Genomic DNA, 26,728 nt, shown 5'->3' on the forward strand with positions numbered 1-26,728 from the left:
ATTAATTGAAATTATAAGTTTGAACATTATTATGGTTCTATTGTCAAAGTATACTTCTATAGTCACAGATTTAGTCAAGACTACACTAGAGACGAAGATTAATAAAGATAAACAATATCAACCTATTCTCAATTTGACCACAGACTTTAAACAATAACAAAAGTTTGACAATAACAAAGAGTCTATGTGTGTGTGTGTCAAATACATAGTAGTGTGTGTAATAGTTTCTGTATTGATTTAATGTATTTTTAATACATAATTTAAAAAAAATATTAGCATTCTGCACTTCTCTATATTCTCTATAAGTGTGGGAAATTTCATATCAATCCGTCCGCGTAATCTTCGTAAAAGGGGGTACAAAGTTTTTGCTTCGCGTATTAATATATAGATAATTTCCATACGGTTCATCAAGTAAAAAATGTAAAGCCTAATGAGTACCTTTTAAGAGTATACAATATCAATAAGAAGTGATAGCGACACGTTTTAAAAGTGTTAAGTGTGAGTGTCGGGGGAACAGGGAGAGGTCATTAACCCACGTTCACTTTCTCCTCATGAACGCCGCGACGCAGGGAAAATGACGCTAACCACTGTACAGCATACGTCTTACAAATTTATATACCTATATTTATTTGCAAATATATGTTTTAGGTCACTTTCTTTTCGTCTTCGTATTGAAGTTAATGAGAACGATAAATTTTCAGAGACGTCAGAAGCGTTTTGCTTTCGTTGTTGCTATTTTGTAAAACATTTGTAAAGTTTTTTTTCAAAAGTCATGTGAGTCGACTATTATCAAAGCCGGCAATCTGACTTTTGGACAATGATTGGTAAATCAGAAAAACGAATTATTGACTTTGTATTCCATTGGCAGTCACAAAACTCTTCGGAACGACATCTTAGATAAATAACAGGTTCACTATTAACCTTTATTTAATGCAGGTTTTGAACCGTATTCTTTGAAGGAGACGATTATATTCAAATCAATCTGTATTGACATATCAATAACATTTTTTTGTCCAAATGCACAGATTGCCACCTTTGATAATAGACGACTCATGTTCGCTATATAGGCACGGTGTTTAAACTAATTGCGTCTGATATTTTTAATAATAGCTTCCGTTGATACTAAGCAGCCTATACTGAAGTTGTTACAGAAAATTCAGATGGAAGGTGGAAGCGTATGCACACAAAGTTTTAAGTTTTGAGTAGCGCGCAATGTAAGATAATTAAAAATCAAATGACGCGTGAGGTCAGCGGTCCCGAGGAGACGCGGTCACCTCCTCCTTTGCGAGTTCACTAAACATTAACTTGTCTAAACGACTAGTATATTTTATGATTAGTTCATTTAGTTTAATATGCATTTTTTTTATTGCTTTGGTGTGTGGACGAGCTCACAGCCCACCTGGTGTTAAGTGGTTACTGGAGCCCATAGACATTTACAACGTAAATGCGCCACACACCTTGAGATATAGTATATGTATTTCTCATTATGGCTATTATCCCGTTTTGATGACTTACGAGGTGCTTATTAGGAATGAAGTTGTCTACACCTACGATTATTTATTCGAAGGTATAAATTTGTCATTCTGACCGCTTCACTATGTTTAAATTCTCACTTAACTATTTTCCAATTGAAATCTATCGCTGATTCCTAATCTGATTAGCTTCCACAAGATGATTAGCATTCACAAAAACTTATTAGTATTCACAAGAAAGATTGACTTCACTAAAAACGGGGTGGGTGGGTTTCTTAACTTTATACTGAACCCGTACTTCTTCGTTTTGTTGTAAATAATTGCTTAATGCTGAATTATCTTGAACGATAGTGCTGACTAACGTTGTAATGTTCGTGAGTTAAAGTAATCAAAACAATATGAAAAATAAAAGAAATTCGCACCTATCCTAAACTTTCGCGAAATAATGAAACATTGCTGTAGAAGTCGAGGCTGCGCGATTATGATTCGCTTCTATTAGTGCTAGGTCCGGTCATCGTCTTCACCGAACCCGTCGCTTGCGACGAGTAAATTAACCCATAGAGTTTCTCGTCGGATCTTCTCAGTGGGTCGCGTTTCCGATCTGGTGGTAGGTTCTGCGAAGCACTGCTCTTGCTAGGGCCAGTGTTAGCAACACTCCCGGTTTAAGCTCCGTGAGCTGACCTACACGTCAACGCGAAGCTGAAATACCCTCTCAAGGCTATCAGCAAAGGTAGGGAAAAAAATGTGCTAGGTCGATACGAAAATAAGAAATCCTAACGCTGCTTTATACGTTTAAAGTATGTATAAGAAGTTATACCTACAAATAATAATGTTTTTAAGTTTTGAATCTAGCAACTTTTGTTTACTTTATTTTGTTTTGATTGCCTTCATAGGAAGTCGATCAGCTCACATTAAGGCAAGGAGGTATTCTCGTTTATGCACATCAGCAATGCTCGGAACCAATGAAGTAGGAAACCTATGGAAATGAAACGTCAACCAAAATTTCGTGCCACTGTGACGTCATCTGGCCACAAAACATGGCGGCTTTAGTGCTGTACAAAAGATTTCAATGTTATCAGGTTTTATTGATAAACGTTCTTGGCTCATTTTATTTTAAATATTGTTGAGTATTATTTATTTGTAGAATTTATACTTTAATGGGAAGTAAGTAGGTATATTGTTATGTGCAAATATGATATGATTTAGATGGGTGAAATCTAAGACAAGTTCGTCCTTCGAATTTGCCAAGTAAACGATATGATGATTTTTAAAAGTTGCTACACTGATTTTATAAAGTTGTCGTTTGTCGCAAAACATAAAGATATGGCGTAGTTCAAAGCCATCAGCCCATTTCTAGCATGCTAAATGTTATCGTATTTTGAGTAAGTGTTTTTCTTAGACTATTACAATCTATTTTAATTGTTTTGCTGACTCTAAAGTCCGTAACATACTACCGCAGCGCACCCCAAGGAAGGTGCGCCGCACCATTTGAATCACTTTCGCTTGAGAGTGATTCAAATTTTAAACTTATCAAGGGACCGCGTGAAAAAAAAAACACCTACAGAACATTTATTCATTAATTACAAACGTCATTCCTTGTGACTTCCTCTCTAAAATCACTTAATTATTAAAAATTTAACAAATTTACAATAGTGTTTTACTCACTGTGGAATAAAACTATTTTATTTAAATAGTTCCGAAGAGATTTTGTCGGTAGCCTTTTTCCCGAAATATCTAAACAGAATGTCTAAATATGTTTTGATGACATATTTTAAAGTGGTATTTATGATTAGTGTCATGATCAATAGATTCCGACCGAAAAATGGATTTTTCGGATGAGGGCTCCATAATGAATTTAAATACATATAGATAATAGTTTTAGGACATCGACTTTCTTGAGATCCTATAAAATACGTTTTAGTTATTATTTTTGTATGTTTTAAGCATGATAAATTATGAAATTTTATATAATCAATCGTATTAAATCGATATCATAGTCAATAAATAATGTACAACCCAAAACAGACGGCCGAACTGACGTGACAATGACATTTGGCGCGCTAAACATGGCGGATTTTCGGCCTCATTAGACGGAGACGGAGATATTTACGTATATTCATGTTTCATTTTATGTACGCACTGAAATACTGTTATATTGTTTTCCTGCGAGTTAAAGTGCTGAGTAAGAACGAGATAGATATATGTTTATGTATGTGCCTTCAAAATGGGTGCTATTTATATAAGCAATTGTACGTATAGAACAATATGTCGTGTCCCTACTATATAGGTCTATGCTCGGAACACAGCCAGGCCACTGTCTACCGCTCTAATTAACTTCAAGCTAAACCGACTCACAAATCGACATACTTTCGTTTAAAAATATTTAAGATCATTTTTAAAACAAAAGGGAAATTCAAATTAAAGTAACATCAAAAATTATTTTTATCTTAAGTGTGCTCGAATGATAATAATAAATTGTTATTCTATGCTACAATCTCTGTGACGTCGTTCACAGATGTCGCTATGTTCGTTAATTTCGTCTTGCGTCGGTAGATAGCGGTACATTACCGAAGCTACTCCGTTTCTTTGCTGCTCATTTCCTTTCGATTTAGTTTTATCGTTGCGACCGTTGTTACCAAAAACAGCCTCCTGCATCCTCACGATAAAAGGAGTAATCTTACAAACCAACAGACGAATGCAGCCCGTTTCGTCATCAGAACCTTGCCGTTTAATTAAATGTTCGATGTTGTCCGGTAAAGATTCATTTTTCGCAGCGGAAATCATCTCTTGTAATTTACGTGAATTTTTATTCAGTATCCAAGTCATAGGATCGTCAGAGCGCGGCTTTAAAGGACGATTGGGACCCGACAGAAAAGTAGAAATCTGGAATTTAAATTAATAATAATTAAAAATGTTGAACATATTTTCAGATCTAGTTATAACTTGAAGTATTACCAACAATTTGATGCTTCCTCTCTATTGTTAACCGTAAACATGTTATTAAGTTAATCTTACCATTTGTGCTACAAAAACGAGTGCATTGACAGCCACAGCAGTTATTTGGTTTGGTTGAAGTCCAAAAAGTTTAACTAAATGTCTTAAGGGCGCCATTGGAGTTGGAGTTTTATTCATTTCGGAATGAGGTCCACTTTTCTCAGTGTTTTCTTCATAAGCATTATTTTCGTTGCTCAAATCATCCAATGGGTGTCTTCTGTTTGTTTCAGGATTTTTATTACCTTGAAATGCACGTACTACAAATTCTGCTACTTTCAAAGCTACTGATTCTGATCCTAACAAAAGATAAAATTATTTTACTTTTAATCCAGTTTTAAGATATTCGTATTTAAAAAGTGAATAAAATAAAATGAAATTAAAAAATTATAAAAAGATTACAAAATCTTTCTTTTTACTTTGTTATATGAAAATTATACGTACCCAAAAAGTCTTTGGCAAATTTCATTCCATTGTTCAGCTTATCCATTAACCCTTCATTTCTGGGTTCTGCTGCTAAAATATTATGAACTGCCAATAAAACTAAGCACAAAGCTAATGACGCCATCTCCCGACTAGAGCCGAGACTAAAATGCGATGTATTCTCTTGTATTCACGCTTCGAATATTACAGTAAGCAGTGCACAAGCGCAACAACCGCAGTAGTGCGTGAAGCCTTAAGATGATTTTGTCTCCAAGACCTATAGACTGTTGTAGTTGTTATATGAAATCCCTTTACTAAATAAAAATATATTTTTTTTAAATTAAATTATTGTCAAAACAAAAGATATGCATAGAAATTTCGTTTATTATTGTAAATACAGATGGCGCTACTAACACACGCACAAAAACACGACATAGTTGTTTATCTATAAAAAGTAGATATTGAAACTCTTCTTATTTGATAACTACTTACTGTATTTTATAGCTCCAAGAAGAAACCTCATTTAAGACCATGCGAGTTCTTGAGTTTGAAGTTAGAGGTGAATTAAGCGACTATTGATTGAATTCCACAGATCGTCTAATACAAATCGTCTTTATCTTTATCTTTTTTTATTGCTTAGATGGGTGGACGAACTCACAGCCCATCTGATGTAAAATGGTTACTGGAGCCCACAGACATCTACGACGTAAATGCGCCACTAACCTTGAGATATAAGTTCTAAGGTCTCAAGTATAGTTACAACGGCTGCCCCACCCTTCAAACCGAAACGCATTATTGCTTCACGGCAGAAATAAGCAGGGTGGTGGTATCTACTCCTGCGAACTCACAAGAGGTCCTGCCGTCAGTAATTACGCAAATTATAATTTTTGCGAGTTTGATTTTTATTAGGTACCCGTTGTTATTCCTTCAGCGTGGAAGTCAATTGTGAACATTTGTTACCTACCACCAGTAAATATTCTTGACACAAAAAATCTATATTTCAAGTTTTTTAGGATAACGGCTGCTAGATTATTTCAACCTGAAGGTATGAAATGGCAAGTTTTTGATACTCACCGACATTCGTGACAGGGTTCGCCCAGAATTTACTGTTTTCATGAAAATTCTCCGTAGTTTTAACGTACGTAAAATATCAAGCAAATTCCACTGCATCCCAGTTTAAAACTAGTAAAATCGTATATAATCAAATTGAGATTTCCGTGTCGTTTATTTTATTTCAACCATGGAGCAGTTTTATAGTTAATGGTTTCGAGCGCTGTGGGTACTTTTCAATTACCATGCTTCAGAATTGGAACATGCTGTATATGGCAAAATGATGTCTATTGTCTAAAACAAAGTCGAGTCTTTTGTTTCTGAACAAGACTTTCACATTTTTAAAAGAAATCAGTTAATATTGTTTAATTTAATGAACCCAAAAATCAGTTTATTTTTCATAAGTTACATAGGGTATGTAAAGATTAGGAAACAAAAAGAAAATTTTAGAATATGTATACGCACTGTTATGACTCCTTGTAGAATCAATATACCTACGCGGCTAAAACTGAAATGAATAGTAGTTAATTCCTTTTTCATTCCAATTGAAATGATGTAAATTAATGAAAAAGCACATATTTTTACGTTTCAAATGTAAAAAATAGAGGTTTTTTCATTTTTGGTTGTTATTCTAAAGGTTGAGGAAAGTTAAACTTTTGCTACTTTGAAAGTAAATGATAAAAAAAGTAATGAACAATTTTTGAAATGAATAAAAATTGTAGATTTTTGTTTCATTAATTTGATTGATTGTTGTTTTTGTTGCACTATAGTTGATTTTTTTTAATTGTCTTTGTAGACACGCCTACGACCCGTCTGATGGAGAGTGGTTACCTTAGCCCATGGACGTCAGCAATGCCAGGGGCAGAGCCAAGCCGATACCTACCGTATCTAACTGTCATGACCTACCTGATATTATATCGGGGGGTGAAAGATTATTTGGTTTAAACAACATTTCGCTTAAAACGCGACATTTATCTTTGTAATTAAAGGTGCGTTTTATTTGATACTATCGACCCGCCCTCGCTTCGCTTCGGAAACTGTAATTTATTATTGATTTCTCCACTATTTAATGGATGTTATTATACATATAAACATTCCTCTTCAATCACTCTATCTATTAAAAAAACCGCATCAAAATCCGTTGCGTAGTTTTAAAGGTTTAAGCATACATAGGGATATAGGGACAAAGAAAGCGACTTTGTTTTATACTCTAAAGTGATTAATATAAAAAGATTCGATGTTTTTAATTGAACCTTAATTAAGCTTACTCTATTCAAATAGCTGAAGAAGTTTTTTGTTATGATGTTTTTTCCAAATTTTAAACATGAAAATGGCTCTCCTGTAAAGTTGAAAAAATGTCGCTTAAACCAAAATAACCTTTCACACTTCCATATGAATAATTGAGCCCTTACACATCAAAAGGTGAAGACTAGACATCTTGAGATATGGCCATATTTTTTTAAACCTAGCAAAGGCTTTTGTATCCGTAAATTGTTTTGTATGCACTACTAACAGATTTGAAGTGAAGTGCTCTTACTAATGAATAATTAATTATTATTTTTTGTAGATGAGTAGGTGTATGATAAATAATGGTAGATATAATTTTAGAATTACTAGAGGTCCCGCAGTAGTCGAAATTCGACTATAATTAATTGGAATTGTAAGTTTGTACACTATTATGATTGTATTTTATACTTCTATAATCACAAATTTCGCCAAGCCTACACTATAAAAAAATATTAATAAAGGCAAACAATATTTAATCTATTCTCAATTTGACAACAGACGTCAAGAACAAAAGTTTGACAATAAATAGAATGCGTGCGTGTCTGCGTCAAATATATGGTATGTAGTGTGTGTAATGCTTTCTTTATTGATTTAATGTATCTTTTATACATTATTTAAAAAAAAATTAGCATTGTGCACTTCTTCTCTATATTCTCTATAAGTGTCGAAAATTTCATACTCCTCCGTCCGCGCAATTTTCGTAAAAAGGGATACGAAGTTTTTGCGTCACGTATTAATATATAGATAATTTTCAACCATTTTCGGGTAAAACGGCTGTAACATATGGACGAGTGGATAGAAGGGCTCTAAAGATCCGTCTTATGCCACTTGGCTACCAAAACCTGAAAAAGGGAATTTTCTACTTTTCACATATATTTTTTTTTCTATAAATGTAAATTTTTAAACGTACCTATATAAATTTGTATATGTATATGAGTCTCTGGTTCCCCTATTTCACGGAATTTTATTATTGTGTGTGATTTGTCCCTGATGATTTATTCATTATAATACTAGCGAGCCCAGCAGACGTAATGCCTTACTCACTGAGTTTCTCGCCGGATCTTCTCAGTGGGTCGCCATTTCGTGCCAGTGGTAGATTCTGCGAAGCACTGCTTTTGCTAGGGCTAGTGGTAGCAAATTCTGTCAGGTTAAGCCCGTGAGCTCACCTACCCGTCCGGGCGTGGCTGAATAGCCTCTTAGGCTACCAGCGAATAGGTATAAAAAAAAGGCATCCAAAAATCATAATCTACATTCTGATTGCAGTACCATACCACATGGGGACCCCCTCAAATACTTATAAAAAAATATCTAAATCGGCCTAGCCATTTGCTCTGGCCAAAAGAAGAAATAGAAATAGTCCCTCCCTATGGCACGAGGCAATGAACATACCACTGGAGATAATAATAAAAAGATTATAATGTACTAGCGACCCGCCCTCGCTTCGCTTCGGAAACTGTAATTTATTATTGATTTCTCCACTATTTAATGGATGTTATTATACATATAAACCTTCCTCTTCAATCACTCTATCTATTAAAAAAAAACGCATCAAAATCAGTTGCGTAGTTTTAAAGATTTAAGCATACATAGGGATATAGGGACAGAGAAAGCGACTTTGTTTTATACTATGTAGTGAAGATAAGGGCAAGAGGAAGAAGGAGTCATTTATGAGTTCGACTATAAACACGTACAGAAGAATTATAAATACAGATGTTTCTTTTTTTCTATTCTATTCTTTGCATTCGCGTTTTGTTTATTCGTATATTTATTATCTTTGTTCAGTTGCACATCGGTTGATTCTGGCAGAGTTCCATTAATTTTTAAAAAAGGTGGCATGTTTTAATCATTAATCAATATTAATCAAATAGTATCTTTAAAAAATTCCCGTTCAATCGTTAATCGGAATTCAAACAAAATTTATATACCTAATGTAATTCAGGTATTCAAAATATTCGGGATTCTCCGAGAAGAAAAGCATTGACCCGTTTAACGTGACCGCTAGTATTGTCGCGCTTAGCGAACCACAATAATCATATAGGTACAACGTTACACGTTTCTTTTCCATAAGTCTCATACAGCGATAGACTCCCGACATGTTCGTGTTACTTCTCATGGGAATATTACACAGAGCAGCACTCGCAGATGTGTTAACAGAGGATGTCGAGTTTCTGAACGAGTTGCCTCTGGACAAGCTGTTGAGATTGAAGTCTTCACTCAATTATTTGGCAACTGCGGACAGCGACAATGTAATTGTAACAACTCCCGCTTCTGTGCAAAGATTTGGTGGAGAAGCGATGTACATTAAAGGACCTGCTGCTATAAAGCGTGGCGACTACGAAGAAACATATTACAAGAAAGAAAGCAAAATTAGCAATATATTTTCAATGTCTGTGACGACACTCGCTTTTTTGGCCTTCGGTGGATACTTGCTGTGTCTGATCGTGCAAGCGGTGAAAGCGAAACAGAACTACCAATCCAGTTATCCAGGGGCCCAGCCGACTACATTCTTCGTGAGTGCAGGATTAAAGAAAAAACCTCAAGCCCAGTTTGCTTCTTACGGACGCCGAAAAAGAGAAAATAGAACTAAAAGAAGTTTACAGAAGCTGGATTTACCTCCGGAACGGCTTTTCGAAGCTTTATTGCAGCTATGTGAAGGATATGCAAAGTGGAGTGATAAAGTTGACGCAGCAGAGTGATGATATGTACAATAATTTATTCTTTAACATAAATAAGTTTTTTGTAACAGATCCTCAAGTTCTTTGATAAAAATATCATGATCCTATGTATGAAATAATTTAATGCCGAGCGGTGAATGAAAAGAATTTTATATACATTAAAAATATATGAGTTTGTATGAACCTGTATAAGAATCAGCACATAATTCTCAGGAACATATTATTAATATTTTCCGCTAAAAGTCGACCACCACAAAACGCTGTTTATGTTAAACGCAGGAAGCCAGATTGCCGGGCAATATCTGTAAACGTTTTCAAACTGTCAAATAATCACGCTAACACCTAATAATAGCTGCATCTTCGCTTTAAAGATTCTATTGTACATTCCACTCAAGTGAAGATTTGCTTCACACTACAAATAATAAAATATGTTCTCTATTTACAATTGATAAAGTTGTTTTTCGAATGCACGGTATTACTTTTTTATGATATTTTAGTGCATAGCAAGCGTTCAGTTTTGTTTAGAAGAGCTGGTAATGAGGGGTCCTGGCTTAGATCTGTCATCGAGCCAGCTCTACTGTTTACAGACCAGTGCCCACATACAAAGTTAACGCGATGCCGACTACAACTAACGTTTATTATAAAAATAAATTTGTTATTCATATGCCAACGATAATGGCGATTTATACAGACATGTGTTCTAAACTCATTTGAGGTTATAAAATCTTTTCCTAGTTATGTTGCGCATCTGTTTCCCGGATCGCTTTTTGTGTATAATACTATTACGATATATAATTTATTACGTTTTGTAAAATAGCAAAATGTTTGTAGACAATCTACTGTTCGCACTGCTTAATAATCTTCATTAAATTAATGGCCTTAGAAACTGACTGCTTTGGAATTTTGCTAAACTCCAAAAGAAACTCCCTAATCGTGCACATTTTAAGTAGATGTTTCCTCGAGATTTAAACATTACCTTCGTGTCAGCCCTGTAACTGAAAAACCAAATCGTTTATAAATTGGCCTATAACTTCATTATAATTTAAAGTACAACTATCGTTAACAAATTAATGGTAACCACTAATAGGGTTAGCACTAAAAGAGCGAGCATTACCAACATACCGCATGCAACGAAATTTATATTATTTAAATTTTTTAAATTTATAATTTATATTTTTGATTCTTCGTCGTTTTCTTTATTTTGACAAAAAAAATTGTGAACATCGTTCATTAAACAAATGTCAGTCACGAACTAGGCTATCTCGCAGTTCAGGAAAGTTTTTGAAAAAATATTTAAATTGACAGAATTATTTTTATGGGTATGCCGTATAAAGCTGAATATTGAGTAATTTTATTTTTATATAAGAACTACATTTTAAATTTTGACTTGAAGTCCTCTTAGGCATGTGCATTAAAGAATGGGTGAACCGGCTGATAGCCCGCCTGGTGTTAACTGGTTACCGGATTCAATAGACATCAAGAACTTAAATGCCACCACCCATCTAGAGACTAGAGTTCTAAGTCTCAGTTTTACAGCACAACGGCTAGCTCCCAATTCAAACCGAAATCCATTATTACTTCACGGCACAAATAGGTAGGGCGGTGGTAGCTACCCATGCAGACTTACAATACGCTCCAGCATCATTAAAAAATAATAGTATGGTCGGCTGGAAGATCAGAAATTGGTGTACCCATAGTAAAGGTAGTAAATGCAAAATTTAACTACATTCAGTCATCATACTTTACGGTTCTCGAAATTGGCGATTGATTCATAAGCCTAGTTTGTTCGATATCATTATTATTAGCTAAAAAGGTCAGACGAGCTGACGAACAATCTGATCTTAAGCGGTTTGCGGAGCTTACAAACAACATAGATAATGTTGATGTATAATAAAATACAAATAGCTCGTGGAATAACGAAATAAATTTGGAACATGTATTATATTATGATATTATTGTTAACACCTACATTTTAGATAGTGGCAATAGTTCCCGAGTAATATTGCTGTGACGGACAAACGGTCAGATATACTTCAACAAATTATCAGAATCTTCCACTTAAATTATAATGTAGATAACCTCGTTTTCACCAACTCTTCGGCGGCTAATGAAAATCTCTCTAAACACGCTATAATGAGAATCTAAGGTTTATTAGACACTTTAGTAGATTTTTTGATTTGGCATTTATGTTTAAAAAAATCTTCATGTTCCATAACATAAGTGTAGGTATTTGATAGAAAATTCTGATAAAAATGATTCAAATGTTTACCGATTGAATAATTTAGTGTTTTATGGCAATTTCGATTATAAATGTTAATATGACACGAATGGCCGCAACATAATCGAGTGTGCTTAGGTCAGAGGTTTACGAGGGTTGAGCTGCTAAACTAAATTGAAAACGACTCGGAATCGTATCGTAAAAGATCTCATTGCACGAATTTACTATCGATTCAACGTTATGGGATGACATTTGACGAGAATGTTAAAGAAACCTATTTATAAGCGGACAGCTTGTTTTATTGACGAGACGAAAACGAGATGCGTTATCGATTTTTAAAATGTTTATTAGTTGTTAAACATAGCTGGGCGATGTTTGTTCTTAAAAAAAAATATAGAAATATTAAAATTTTCAATTTCTTAACGAGCTAACAAGACTATTTTGTACCAAATTAAAACATTCTTAAGGATTTATTCAGTGAACTTAGGTATATTTCTTATAAATCAATCAATTTTTAGTTAGTATAAATTTATTAATGCAGTGAGGACCTTTTGTGAAATTCGTATAACTACACAACTTAAGAAAATTCTATCATACTCAAAGTTACATATAATTCGTAATGATGCTATTTACTTCCACAAATAAGTAGATAGGAAACATAAAACTTTACCTTTTGAATAGTTTCCTACCTTTTAAGTATAACAGTTTATCATCAATTTGATTGTCAGCCTTTTGCAAAAGATTTACACAAAGAAATATAAAGAATATATATAAATATAAATATATATATATATATATATATATATATATATATATATTTGTTATGTAAATTAACAAGTAACAATAAATACGGGCATTAAAATACCATTTTGATTTTATAAACAGCGAAAAGGCGCTACCTCCCGCGTTGAATGAGACTACGGCGTGGAACAGACGATAGACGACTTTAATTGTATTACATTGCTTGCAGTTTCTTTTTTTACTTTTTCCCTACCTAATCTTTGATAGCCTAAGAGGCTATTCCAATTTCACGCGGACCGATAGGAGAGCTCACGGGCTCAACCTGAGAGAATTGCTAACGCTAACCCTAGCAAGAGCATTGCTTCCCTGAATCTACTACCGGATCGGAATTGCGACCCACTGAGAAGATCCGGCGTGAAATTCAATGTGTCTATGGGCTAGTTCGCACGTCAAACTCTTCGTCGCAGTCGACGGGTTCGACGAGAATGGTAACCGGAGCTTGACGAGCTTAAATTAATTGCAGTATCAATGGCATCCAGATCATTTTTATGCGGCTTCATCTATCTTTGTTTTATTAAATGAATGCCCGAAAAAGTGAACTCTACAAAAACTTAACTTTGTCTTTCTAAGCACATCATGTACGTAGGCTCGTCATGTGAAGGGAAGACTGACAGTGGATGCGGAAAAACATAACTTAAGTACATTTCTAACAGCCTCAATCTCTTCATTCAAGTTCATCTTCAATGGGTTTCAATAGACGCCCAGTGTACTCGTATCGACTGATAGGACTATGATGAGAAAACATTTTAATTTGAGTCCGCACCTACTCATTTTTGCAAGCGAAGGAACCAAAGCAGTAATGTCGTTTACTTTGAACGATGGAGCAGCCGTTGTACCGCAAAACTGAAAATTAGAACTCATGTCTGAAGATGGGTGGCAGTATTTATGGTGTTTGTGCCTACGGGCTTCCATAACCGCTTAACACCAGAGGGTCCGTTACCTCGTCTGTCCATCTAAGCAATAAAAATAAAAAATCTCGCAACACTCGTGAGCTTGGTCATCCTATTGTCGATCTAAGCGATTAAACATTTTGTTGTAAGTCATATATCTGAACAATTTGAGTTACGGCTATGAACCTAGGTCTAACAAATTAGCATACAAAATAGCACGATGCTTACATGCACACCATAGTCGTGCCATGTAGTATTGCGACACTATTATTTGCTTCATTGTCATAGGGTTGATAATCGATGCTCGACATTACAAATCTATATCTATACTAATATTATAAAGAGGAAAGATTTGTTTGTTTGTTTGTTTCGAATAGGCTCCGAAACTACTGGACCGATTTGAAAAATTCTTTTTCCATTAGAAGCCGACATTGTCACTGATGAACATAGGCTACTTTTTTTAAAAAAAAATTATTTTTTTTTTTGTTGGTTTCATGTGTGTTTTAATGTTTCCGAAGCGAAGCGAGGGCGGGTCGCTAGTCGTTACATAATTCTCTGAACAAAATAGCTAGCTATAAATGTTAGTACTTTTTAATACACTTTCATTAGCTTGAGATCTACGTATGTTTATTTGTATGTAACGGAATCTTTTGAGCGTCATTTGAATCGATTTTAAGACGTCCTAATAACTAGAAAATTTGTGCACGCATCATGAATCGGCCACAATACGACAATTTACTGGTGGTAGGACCTCTTGTGAGTCCGTACCGGTAGGTACCACCGCCCCGCCTATTTCTGCCGTGAAGCAGTAATGCGTTTCGGTTTGAAGGGTGGGGCAGCCGTTGTGACTATACTGAGACCTTACAACTTATATCTCAAGGTGTGTGGCGCATTTACGTTGTAGATGTCTATGGGCTCCAGTAACCACTTAACACCAGGTGGGCTGCGAGCTCGTCCACACATTTAAGCAATAAAAAAAATAAAAAAAATTGCATAGAAGTATTTTAGTAAATTTAAGTTAATTTGTCTCTAATATTCTGAATGCTACCAACGGTATCGAAAATGTGAACTTAAATGTTAATGCGGTTTGTTATTGCAGCGTGTTTTCGTAGTTTTTAAACTACATAATTATGCTTTTAGATGAGCAGATAAACTAACTTACTTGGCGAGTCTCAATAAATATTGGAACACATAGATACCACGGCTGTTGCTGCAGCAGCTACGCCTTGAAATTGAAATGGGAGGTCGAATTCTTTTTCCGTATTCAAATGTAATAACGCCTGTTTTACGCTTAGAGCCGCAACTTATGACGCTTTATGGAAGAAATAGTCGTAATGGTGCAGAAATACTCATATAAACAATTATAACTGTTCTCCATGTCAAATATTGTAAATTAAACTATTATTGTTCGTGGCTGACCTGTTAAGTTAAAGCTTAGCACATTTATGATACTTCAGGTTTTGGGTATTTTAGAAGTCATCGTGGTCTAAAGGGTATCACACCTGATGCATTCGTATCGTGCAATGCGACTGTACCAGTCACGTCCTTACGAATCCATCAGATCCAATAACCTTTGCATTAGACGTATTCAGCTCTAACACCAGGAGCAGGCTTAGGGACCCCGGTAATCGTACTCGTAGAACTCGACAAAGAGTCCGAGCTGCAACCTAACCCATACATCAGCCCGCTGAGTTTCTCGCCGGATCTTCTCAGTGGGTCGCAATTCCGATCCGGTAGTAGATTCATTCGTGAAGCAGCTGTTCTTGAGTTGTTAGGGCTCCTTTAGGGGCGCTCGGGAAGCTGTTAGCAAATTCCACCCCTCCTGGTTTTGCTCGCCCTGGTGAAACTGGAAAGAGCTCTGGGCCACAAGTAACCCTTCAATCATAAAAAAAAGTGTGCCGGTGTTCGAATACCGCAGATAGGTGCCAATGATCTAATGATTTTAATGATTTAAATTTTAATGATTTAAATTTTCTAATGATCTAATACGCTTTTTTTTTTTCCTACCTAAGCTGATAGCCTTGAGAGGCTATGTCAGCGTACCCTAGTGTGTGTAGGTGAACTCGCGGTGCTCTAACCGGAGTGATGCTAACACTGACCCTTGCAAGAGCAGTGCTTCGCAGAATCTACCACCGGATCGGAAACGCGACCCACTGAGAAGATCCGGCGAGAAACTCAGTGGGCTGTGTCTGTGGGTTAATTCGCTCCTCGAGCCCTTCGTCACAAGCGACGGGTTCGACGAGGACGGTGACCGGTCATACGCACTTTACAAATGTTAACGACTTCTACGACGAAGGAATAACATCGTGTAATATAAATCAAACTCGGGAAAATATAATTTGCGTATAATATAATATGCGTAAATATAATTACTGCTGTGAGCCCGTACGGGTTGATTACTACATAAACGTAACCGTAACAGTGTCAAATGCCAAAAAGCACTTTGAGACATGAGCCACCGAAACACCGTTGAGACATGATTTAATTTAGCGGTTGTTTAGACTTTCAAACTGATAAGCATTACTGCTTCGCTCCAAAAAATATGCACGATTGCATTTCTTCATAACCTTTTGATTATAAAGAAATAAGAGGTGCAACTCCACGACGACAGTTGTAGGATACGGATTATTAAAATCTATATACTTTCCAAAATGACAAATAATTCATAAAACATAGACTATAGCCATCCAGTTAGACATTGCATTAAACTAACGGATAATAAATATTACAAGCAACAAAATACATCGCGCATTCTGTTGACAAATCCCGTAATAAAATATAAGCATTTACAATAAAATTAATTATTATTTACACGGTCCGGTGGGCGCGAGAGCTTACGAAAGAATAAACTGGATAAGATATATCGCATATTGGCTGGTTTTAATTTATTTTCATAAACAAAACACAAGAGGAAATTTTGAAATTTTATGTTTCTAAAGAATATTATTATTGGATCTGAATACTCAAGAAAGAAATGATTATTTTCGGTAAGATCATAACAAAAAAAGTAGAATTGTGTTAACTTATTTAAATACTTTGAATATGTATGATTTCACACATTTATGACAGGCCAAGATTATCGTTTCATATTAAAATTAATTTATTTAAATCTATTATTCTAGTGTCATTTCAAAATGAATTTCATTCGTGTTGTAACTGCAGAACAAATGTTGATTTTTCTAATAATGTAATATGAATGCGAATGTAAAATTTTGACAGTTATTTGAAACTTTCGTGCAAAAGTAAGATTAACTAAAGATATTTTTCAAAATTGGATATTCCTACACGTAGCTTTATGTTGACAGGGGGAAGGATCAACCATCTTCCATTATCGATTATCAAATTAAAAAGTACTAGCATATCCATATTATTAAAGGTAAGTTCCGCCATGTTGGAGGTCCGGGGTCCCCGCGGCGCCTTGCTTTATCGCACGCTGGGCGCGCGCCAGACACCTCACGTCCTATCCGTGTAGGGTAACCATAATGTTACTATAGTTCTCAATGGACGCCTACGCTTCGTTTTAATTAAATTGGGCTTTTAATTTTATGACTTCTTGTAATTAAGATTAATAAGATTTGTTTTTTTGTTGTTATAAAATTGTGTATTCAATAATTGAAAAGTCGACTGATTTTGTTTCACATAATATTTTGAATTGACAGTGGGTAAGTAATTGGAATGTTTATTATAAAATAATTTTTTTGCCACAGCTGAGCACTTAAGCTCCAATATATTTATGGTACGCCTGAATTCAATAGTTTACTTTTTAAAATAATAGGATCAGAAATTGTAAAATCATGACGACGAATTTGTATCGCGAAATTCTCATTATAAAAAGATTGAGTATTACAGAAGTGACGCCTGGTATATACATACATTATGTAAATATATAACAAGGCTTTGAAATCTGAAAAAACTTTAATTTGAGGATTTGAAGATTAATTTAAAAAAATATTTAACGTTTTTTAAATTAAGTTGAGGAAATCAGCAATCAAAAATGCCTGTATAAATTGATTGCCTTCGCTTTTCACTAAAAAAATACTTTTTACGATTATCCAACGAATTATGACCCACTCTTTTCACCCACTCTTTACGACCACAAAAGTCCATATATTCGTATGCAACCAAAATTAAATATCACCTTTAGACTTAGGTACCTCAATATACTCGTACGTCACTTTCATAATATTATCTCAGTTACATGATCGGAGTTACGCTTCTAATATTTTTTATTCGTAAATTGGATACAGTACTGTATCTTGTATAACTTTCTAGAATAGATTTATAGATAAATAGATTTAAAGTACTGAATTTCTTCAACATACAATTTATTTGTATATTAAATTTAATAATCAATACGTTGTATTTCACCTACCTACATCCTGGTAAAATGTTTTGTGTCATTTGTTTTTTCTGTTATTAAAAGTAGATTTACAGCCTACTTATTATAAGTTTACATAGTAAACGGAAGTTATCAATCGCTAAAGCTTACAATCAAGCCTCATTTGAAGAAGGAGATATCATAGCGCTCATCATATACCATATACAAAAGAGAACTCTGGAAAAGCACTGTCAATGAAAGCTGTGGCTCCAATTAAAAAACTACGATCTATGCTCCGGTTGCAACGCGTAGTAAGAGATACTGAAATGATCTTACTCGGAGCGTAGTGCAGGAGAGATGAAACAAACTTGTGTCTGAGGAACTCTCTGGGACGAGTCTCCGAATGTGATGAATTAAACTAAGTTCAATTGAATTGTACTAACCCGTTGAAGACACCAGTTTTCACGTTTACTGCGCAGAAGGATCCCTTTAAGACGGTGCCTCAATTCCAAAGAGTACCTACAATACAATGAGATAACAAAACCGGACCAAAAGTTTTTAAATTATTGCATAGCTTTTATCGCGGGCTTTGAGCGCGGCGACCGAATCAACAAATTCCGTAACGAAAATAAAACCTCACACCCCCCACTCCGCTTACCATGTAGCTCGCGCTCAACACATTCACACGCTGCGCTTGTGTAGTGTTTGTGAATAAGCGCGCGGCGTGACTTCGCACTACATGAGCATCATGAAAAGTCCGCCCATCTCTCTCGCGCGGTCTAGCTTATGAGTGTGAAGGGGACAGTTAATGTTTTGCTTTTGTTAATATTTATAAATATAGCGTGGTCTTATTTTATTATTGCTTTGATATTAAATTATTATTGTTTAATTATGCTAATTATGCAATAGCTGTACCGTGGCAGTTCCCAAGTGCAACACGTGTTTTTTTTTTGTCAATGAATTTTAACGTTCACGTCATTGTTCGAACTGCATCTTATAATTAAAGCGCGAATCGAATAAACTAATTAAAATTAACAATATCGGTGCATTCTTTTAACAAAGTAAAGTTTTGCAGTCATCCCAGTGCTCATAATTCGCCTCCTCATCCGCTGCGGGTTCGCAGGCGTCGCCGTCGACTTTTATTGTGATTTATAAACGAACTTTTACTCCAGGTGTATCTTTTGCGGGACACGGAGAAAATATACAAGGCTGAGATTGGATTATGAGTTGTGGTTCTGTCGTTGATAAATAAAGCGATATAGATGGTAAAGGTTACTGTAAGTTTTGAGAGAGTTTTGGGCCTGTAGAAAAATCAATTTGCAGGTTTGTAAAGGATTACAACTGTATCCTGTAAAGGATTAGGTATAAGATAGCATTATAAAACGTCTAATGTACAAAAACGTCATGATGCATTCGTAGGTATTTAAATAAATATAATATGCAGTTGCACACTATTCAGGAAACGTTGCCAATGCCTAAGTACCTATAGCGATTGCCCTAGTGTAAACATAATAGCTGAAAGCGATTTCAATTTCGAAATCTACCATAATAGAAATTTTTGTGATGCAAGATTATGCCTTGTTTAATTTATTGATTGTTTAAATGGATGAACGAGCTCACGGCACACCTGATATTAAACGTATTGTTTAACCCATTCGTCAAATCAGAACGCATGTCTGCTTGGCGGCGCAAATAAGCAGATTTGTTATATATATCCAGTGCGTGCGTCCCACAACCAGTAATTACAGTAAAATGTGTATTTTTTTTTGCAAGTTTAATTTTACAACATATTGCTTCGTCGTGGAGGTCATCTGTAGAATAGTGTTGAATATATGTATTTCAATACAAAAACGACACATTTTCAATGCGTGAATATCTTAAAGAAATAAAGAGTCTTAAAATTGGTCTAGAATATTGTTCTCCTAAAATAAAAGATACAAACAATTACGGAAAGTTTGATTCTCTAACAAAAAAAAATCGATAAATTTTAATTTTATTAAAGTTAAACCCGTTATTAAATTGTTTTTAATTAATTAAATAACTAATCGCTAATACTGGATCACTTGGATAGATACAGGCTGCATCATAAATAGGTCAGTGACCTTCTTCTAATATAATAAAAAGAATTGATAAAAGAATTGATAAAAGAATTGATAGAATTGATAAAGTCGAGAGTCAATCTTGAAATCTCTATTCATATCGTCAGCAATAAAAATGCTATTTCCTTTTCCAACTAACGCACTATCGAGCCCCGAGACTATTAACAATATTTTTATTGATTGGACTTAATGATTTCGTTCATTTATTAATATTGAGAATTCACCTTAAACATGAATATTAGGCTAATTTTCAATATTAATGAACGATTAATATTTAGTTTCATATTGGATAAAATTCGAAGATACGATTATGCAAATATGATTAGTTCTTAATAAGCAGTTTATGAATTTGATGGGCGCGCCCCGAGAGGCGGCCGCGCCAGCCGACGTGCGCGGCGTCGTCTGCTCTCTGCCTTATTACAATAAATATAACAACACATTAGAATCGATCACATCGGAAAGTTATTTCAGTTATTTATCGGAACGAATAAATGTGATGAACGGTTATCTGTATTGTCCAACGTTAGGGATCAACATTGGAAATTCTTCAACAAGAATTCTAGCTTATAGCTAGACGAATAAAAAAAATTAACATTTAAAAAGTAACTATTAATTGAATAAACGACTATAAATATATTAACAATTACTCTGTGAAATATATATCAATAGTTACAGCAACACTGTTGTTACAATTGTACGGTAAATTACCACATTAATGCAATCATTTGTTCCTTTGTATCAGAAATAATTTTGAAAACTATATAATTTGCATTTATAGATTTTTCTAAACATCGTTTGCGGGCTATTCTTTGAACTACTCTCAATGTGTCAATTCAATCAAGAAACCAGACAATACGTGTTTATTATGAAATTCCTACAGAACCTGAAAAAAAACAGAATTAGCTTAGTAAGTTTTTTTATGATGTTCACAAATGTAAGAGGTTGTTATAGAATCCGTGGCGAGTCTCACACGATCCGGTATTATTTATTGCATTTATCGAACGCGAGCCTCTACACCGATATAAAGCATTTCCCGAGGCGACATACGATGGCGACCCGACCCGGGACCCAATTTGAACGCCAATCGTTATAACCGACTTTGAGTTCTGTATTGGCTTAATAAAGTGTTTACAAAAAAATTAAAGACTCTTACTTAGGATGAGTAATTTCAGTATATTAATAAATTCTCTTTTATAAAAATTCTATGCGATTAAAAAAGCAAATTGAAGTCTCTATTGTATTAGATAACCACTCTTCCACCTTTCAAATCGGAACGCCATATGTTAACTCAGAACCTTGCATTAAGATAAACCACGAACTTTTACATTATTTTTATACAATAGCCATTTATTTTCAAATACGACGATTCCAAATTGTTCATTATTAACTAATCTCAATCGTTACAATGTATTTTCTTGTAGCATAAGTGGAATTTAGAATGAATCAAGTACTTTTACCTCGATCGTTGTCTTGAATACCTTGAATACTTACTCGGTTTTAAATATATATTTTTACTACGGCTGTATTGTCGAACCGCCTATTTCTGCCGTGAACCAGTAATGCGTTTCGGTTTGAAGGGTGGAATAGCCGTTGTAACTATACTGAGACCTTAGAACTTATATCTCAAGATGGGTGGCGCATTTACGTTGTGGATGTCTATGGGCTCCAGTAACCACTTACACCAGGTGGGCTGCGAGCTCGTCTACCCATCTATGCAATAAAAATAATAATAAACTCTTGTATTATCTAGATGAAAGCAGTCACCAAAGCTCAGTATAGTGAGAGCAGCTGTCAACCTTGAGATATTTGATCTGTGCCTTTCTACTGCCGATTATTACTGTGGTATCAGGCTCTACCAGTGAAGTCAGGTAATAGATGCATCTCGACAAACGCTTCGCCTCACTCCTGTTGCCTCCGAGTTTTGTTTCTGGTACAAATTAGCCCGCAACAAATAACAGGAAGTATTAGTTGATACCAATGCGTGAGTGAGGGGAATACTGGTGACTTGCCCCTACCTACAAAAACGGTCCTACTGTCCCACCAATGTTACAGTAAATCCGAGAATAAGTCTACGTTTAGACATCTCCGCTAAGAAGTCTTACGAGCACAATTATCGACTTCTAAAATACATTTTAATAATAGTTAGTGATGTGCATCGCGATCATATCGCGCCTATAATTAAATGTTAATACGTGTTTAAAAGGTCGTAGGCGTGCAGCTCATGAATCAAGGTTTTTTAATGGCCCGTGTTCTTCGCAATGATACGTCAAAGGTGATCAAGTTGATTTATCTGGGAATATTTCAACATGACACTTCTAAATGTTTTTAGGTTTAAAGCAGAGTTACTAAAAGTGCTCCTGGCTTGAGGAAAATACACTGACTATGAAAGTGTTTAGTTATGCCTTCAGTGTTTAATTTAGTTCATTAAGTGATTAGCATCCTGTTAACATTACTATGACAGTATTATTGACGTGGGTAGCTTTTGCATTATAAACATTCACCGTACTGTTAGCATAAAGCAATTCAAAACAAAATTCTATTAGTATTTTGGTATAGATTTGGTATATGTATATTTTTTGTAGTTGTACCATCTTTTACCATTATCACGTACCTTTTTTAAATCTTCAATCAAAAAAATATAGTTACATACCACACAAAAAATATAATTAAATACTATGATTTAGACCAAAGAAATAAGAGATAATATTTCTTTTGAAAACAGGCATTGCATGGAGAAAATGATATTTATGTCCAATTTAAAAAGTGTTTCTTAAATAAACTTTGTATCGGAATAAAATAAAAAAAAAATGCACTGAGGACGGGATAATTGTTTATTAATCCAATAAATAAACAAAGCGATTTCGAAATAAAGGCTCCAATTTACATAAAACCAAATGGATAACTGCATATCACTAATTCTCGACCGTGACAGTTCGCGTGTCAAAGAAGGCATATTAAAATAACATAAGGACGCTTATAAACGAAGAAAAACGAATTGATTACCATCTCCCGTGCGTAAACATGTCGGCGGCCGCTCTCGTAAACTGTAAGGGGATATTTTTAACGGCTTCAATATTTAATATTTATTGCGACACGAACACCCAATATGAAAAGGCTATTTGTATAAATAATCAGGGTGTATTGATGGTCTCGCTTCGTACAAGAATATTTGTATGCTTGGCTGTAGCTTGTAGTATTTTTTTTTATATTCTAACCTAGACTTATAAAATATTTCTTCGACGCTATAAGATCTGGTCCATTGTTTATTTCATTAAAAAATTGATTGAACAATAAGAATAGTATTCTGGTATATTCAGAATATTCGATAAATGTACTAATTGTACTTCAAGTTGATTAAGTATTGCAAAATATTCGTACAATTGTCTTCATTGAATACCTTGAGAGATTTGCGATCCTAGTATCGCTAAAACTAAGCCGAAGTCGAACAAATTGCCCGACTTTAGTATTGTCTGCTGTTTTATTTATTTTCTAATAAAAAAACAGGGAAGATCCATTCTAGTCTCATTTATCAATCGTTAATAACCAACAACAATAGTCATATGACTAACTGACTTACCTAAGCATTAGATGAAATTCAACAATTTTTGTTGGCGTCTCACCTAAACTCAAGAGCGTTCATTTTGACCCACGTAAGACTTGTTGTACTTCATGTTGACCCAGAGCTTAACGTCACAATTTTAATTCAATCAAAACTCTGTCTATAAGACTCAAGGTGGGCGGTGTCATTTACGTTGGGGTGTCTTTAGAATCCCGTTTTTTACTGAGATCATCTGCTCACTAACTCACTCTAGCAATAGTAGAAATTTGAATTTATAAAAAGATTACCCCCAACATTTTTCTGGTTCTAGAATTCAAGACCAACACCTAATCAGTGCGATCTGAATAAACTAAATCGTCTGGTTTACAGCGAATAAGCACAAATCGGTATCAGTACCTACCATATTTGCGAGAAAAAGTATTAATTTGTCCGATATATAAATTCTATTTACTATGTAGTTTTATTTATTTATTGCGTAGATGCATGAACGAGCTCACGGCCCTACGTGAATGCTACCACCGACTTTGAAACAGTCGAAGTCTCGACTTTGTCCTATAATGGCCGACCTACCCTTCAAACCGAAACGCATTGCTGTTACGCGACTGAAACAGGCAGGATCGCGGTATCTAACCGTGTGTGCTCACAATATGCAACCATCAATAAACGGCCGTTGACGATCCAGTACGCTATTGTAATACTTAAAGAAAATCTGGTGAATCTCTTAGTCGCGGTCTACGATACACATGGTACTCTAGGCCGGCAGTACACAGCCTAAATGAGCCTATTAACATGATTGGGAATGCTAAAAACACAGGAACAGCAATTTTATTTAACAGTAACCACTACACCTCTTACGTAAATTACACACCAATATTATTTTTTTACAACAATTACTATCTTTCTTTAGTATTCAAAAAAGTAGCTAAATTAAAGTACTTATTAATTGATTTATTATTAAAAACTGTAAAATTATTGTCCTTTGCCAGTCTCGACTGTTGAACCCTTTAAACACTCACATTCGCAAAGACGGAATTTAAAGTTTACAAAATATCTGCTACCACTTTGTCTTCTAAACAATTTCTATTATAACTAATTGTAAAAGATTCTTCAAGTTACAAAAGCTATAAATTACCCTGAGTTACTGCTTAGACTTTCCGTAATATCCGCCGTGTCATCAGAAATAGGATCAAAAGATTTGCAATATCAATTGTCAAGCACACGTGCAAATTACGACTGCCTGATGTAACCGTATTTTCCGCCAAATCATAACCCTGATTTATTTCCTCATAATGGCGCGATATATCTCATGATATCGAAGAAATTTTATAATAAATTAAATATTCAGACATAAAGATAGTAATTACATTAAGTATTTAGAGTAAATGTAAACACTTTTGCGCACCACAAAACATTTTTTAGAGATACTTAGTAGTTATTTTTATTCAAGCAATCGTTATTGGGTTCTGGCTACATTCTCTGAGTAGTATTCGATTCGAGTTCAAGTTTTATAATTTTATATCCCTTCGTTAGTTTAATAGTTGAAAATACAATACCCTTTTCCAGTATTAGGTAGTAACTACCAAAAATAAATTACGAAGATTTAATTCTGATACGCGAATATTTTTTCATCGTAGAGTTCATTCATTAATTCTTATTTGGTCGTATTTAATTAGAAATGTTGGTATTTATCCAAACCAATTTAGTCAAACCACAGTACATTTAGTATTGTGTCTACGCTTCTTATCAACCGACTGCCCACTGAGTTTCTCGCCGGATCTTCTCAGTGGGTCGCGTTTCTGATCCAGTGGTAGATTCTGCGAAGCACGTCTCGTTTGTGTTAGCAACGTCGTCGGGTATGAGCCCCGTGAGCTCACCTACTAGTTGAGGTTACGCTGATATAGCCTCTCAAGGCTCTCAGCTTAGGTAGGGAAAAAAAACCAACCGACTTACGATACGGTTACTTCAGTTGTAATAGGACATGCGTATAATCGAAAATTATGATCAAGCACCTATCTCTTTTGCAGTAAATCTCAATTTTTGTTTATTATAACAAACCGAATTAGCTCCACATTAAATCCTATCTTGAGAATCGTATAAAAGAAGGAAAACGGGTGGTTTAAACGACTTCCTTATTCGATTACTATTCTGATGCGTACGGGTGCCGCTCCCGGGAAATCACAACTTAACAGTGATTTATTAAGTCTGCTTTTGTTTGTGCAGTAATAAAATATACGTTAATGTCTACGAACGCTTACCGAGTTACGCTTTACAGAGTACGGTGGATGAAAAGACAAAAACGTATAACAAGTGAAGAAATGACATTAATTGATTAATTATTTTGACAGTCGTCATGGCCTAAGTACCAATACGAATTTTTCTAATGAAATACGTACGTGTTCACTCACGATTGACTTCCACGGTGAAGGAATAACATCCTGTAATAAAAATCAAACCCGCAAATTTATTATTTGCGTTGATACTGGTGGTAGGACCTCTTGTGAGTTCGCACAGGTAGGTGCCACCACCCTACCTATATCTGCCGTGAAGCAGTAATGCGTTTCGGTTTGAAGGGTGGGACAGCCGTTGCACTTATACTGAGACCTTACAACTTTGGTATATCTTTTTTTATTTATTTTATTGTTTAGATGTGTGGACGAGCTTACAGCCCATCTGGTGTTAAGTGGTTACTGGAGCCCATAGACATCTACAACGTAAATGCGCCACCTACCTTGAAATATAAGTTCCAAGGTCTCAAGTATAGTATATCTCAAGGTAGGTGGCGGCATTTACGTTGTAGATGTCTATGGGCCCCGATAACCACTTAACACCAGGTGGGCCATGAGCTCGTCCACCCACCTAAGCATAAAAAATATATATTTTTCAAAACCTAATAACGCTCCTCATATAAAATTCATGATTGAATATCTTTAGCCGTATTTCAATGT

The 26,728-nt window shown here is 35.0% G+C and overlaps 2 protein-coding genes across 2 annotated transcripts; one reads left to right on the plus strand and one right to left on the minus strand.

Annotated features, from left to right (window-relative positions):
- Window positions 1-338: 338 nt before the first annotated feature.
- Window positions 339-5,031, minus strand: LOC101744130 (uncharacterized). Its single transcript, XM_004928346.3, has 3 exons — window positions 4,908-5,031; window positions 4,488-4,762; window positions 339-4,355 (listed from the first exon to the last, which is right to left on the minus strand). The coding sequence occupies exons 1-3, from the start codon at window positions 5,029-5,031 to the stop codon at window positions 3,951-3,953; spliced, it is 804 nt and encodes a 267-aa protein (XP_004928403.1). The 3' UTR covers window positions 339-3,950.
- Window positions 5,032-9,301: 4,270 nt separating this feature from the next.
- Window positions 9,302-9,919, plus strand: LOC110385572 (uncharacterized). Its single transcript, XM_062673784.1, has one exon. It carries the CDS (start codon window positions 9,317-9,319, stop codon window positions 9,917-9,919), a length of 603 nt encoding a protein of 200 aa, XP_062529768.1. The 5' UTR covers window positions 9,302-9,316.
- Window positions 9,920-26,728: the final 16,809 nt, after the last annotated feature.

This window comes from Bombyx mori, chromosome 18 (assembly GCF_030269925.1).
Source record: "Bombyx mori chromosome 18, ASM3026992v2".
Classification (NCBI taxonomy): Eukaryota; Metazoa; Arthropoda; class Insecta; order Lepidoptera; family Bombycidae; genus Bombyx; species Bombyx mori.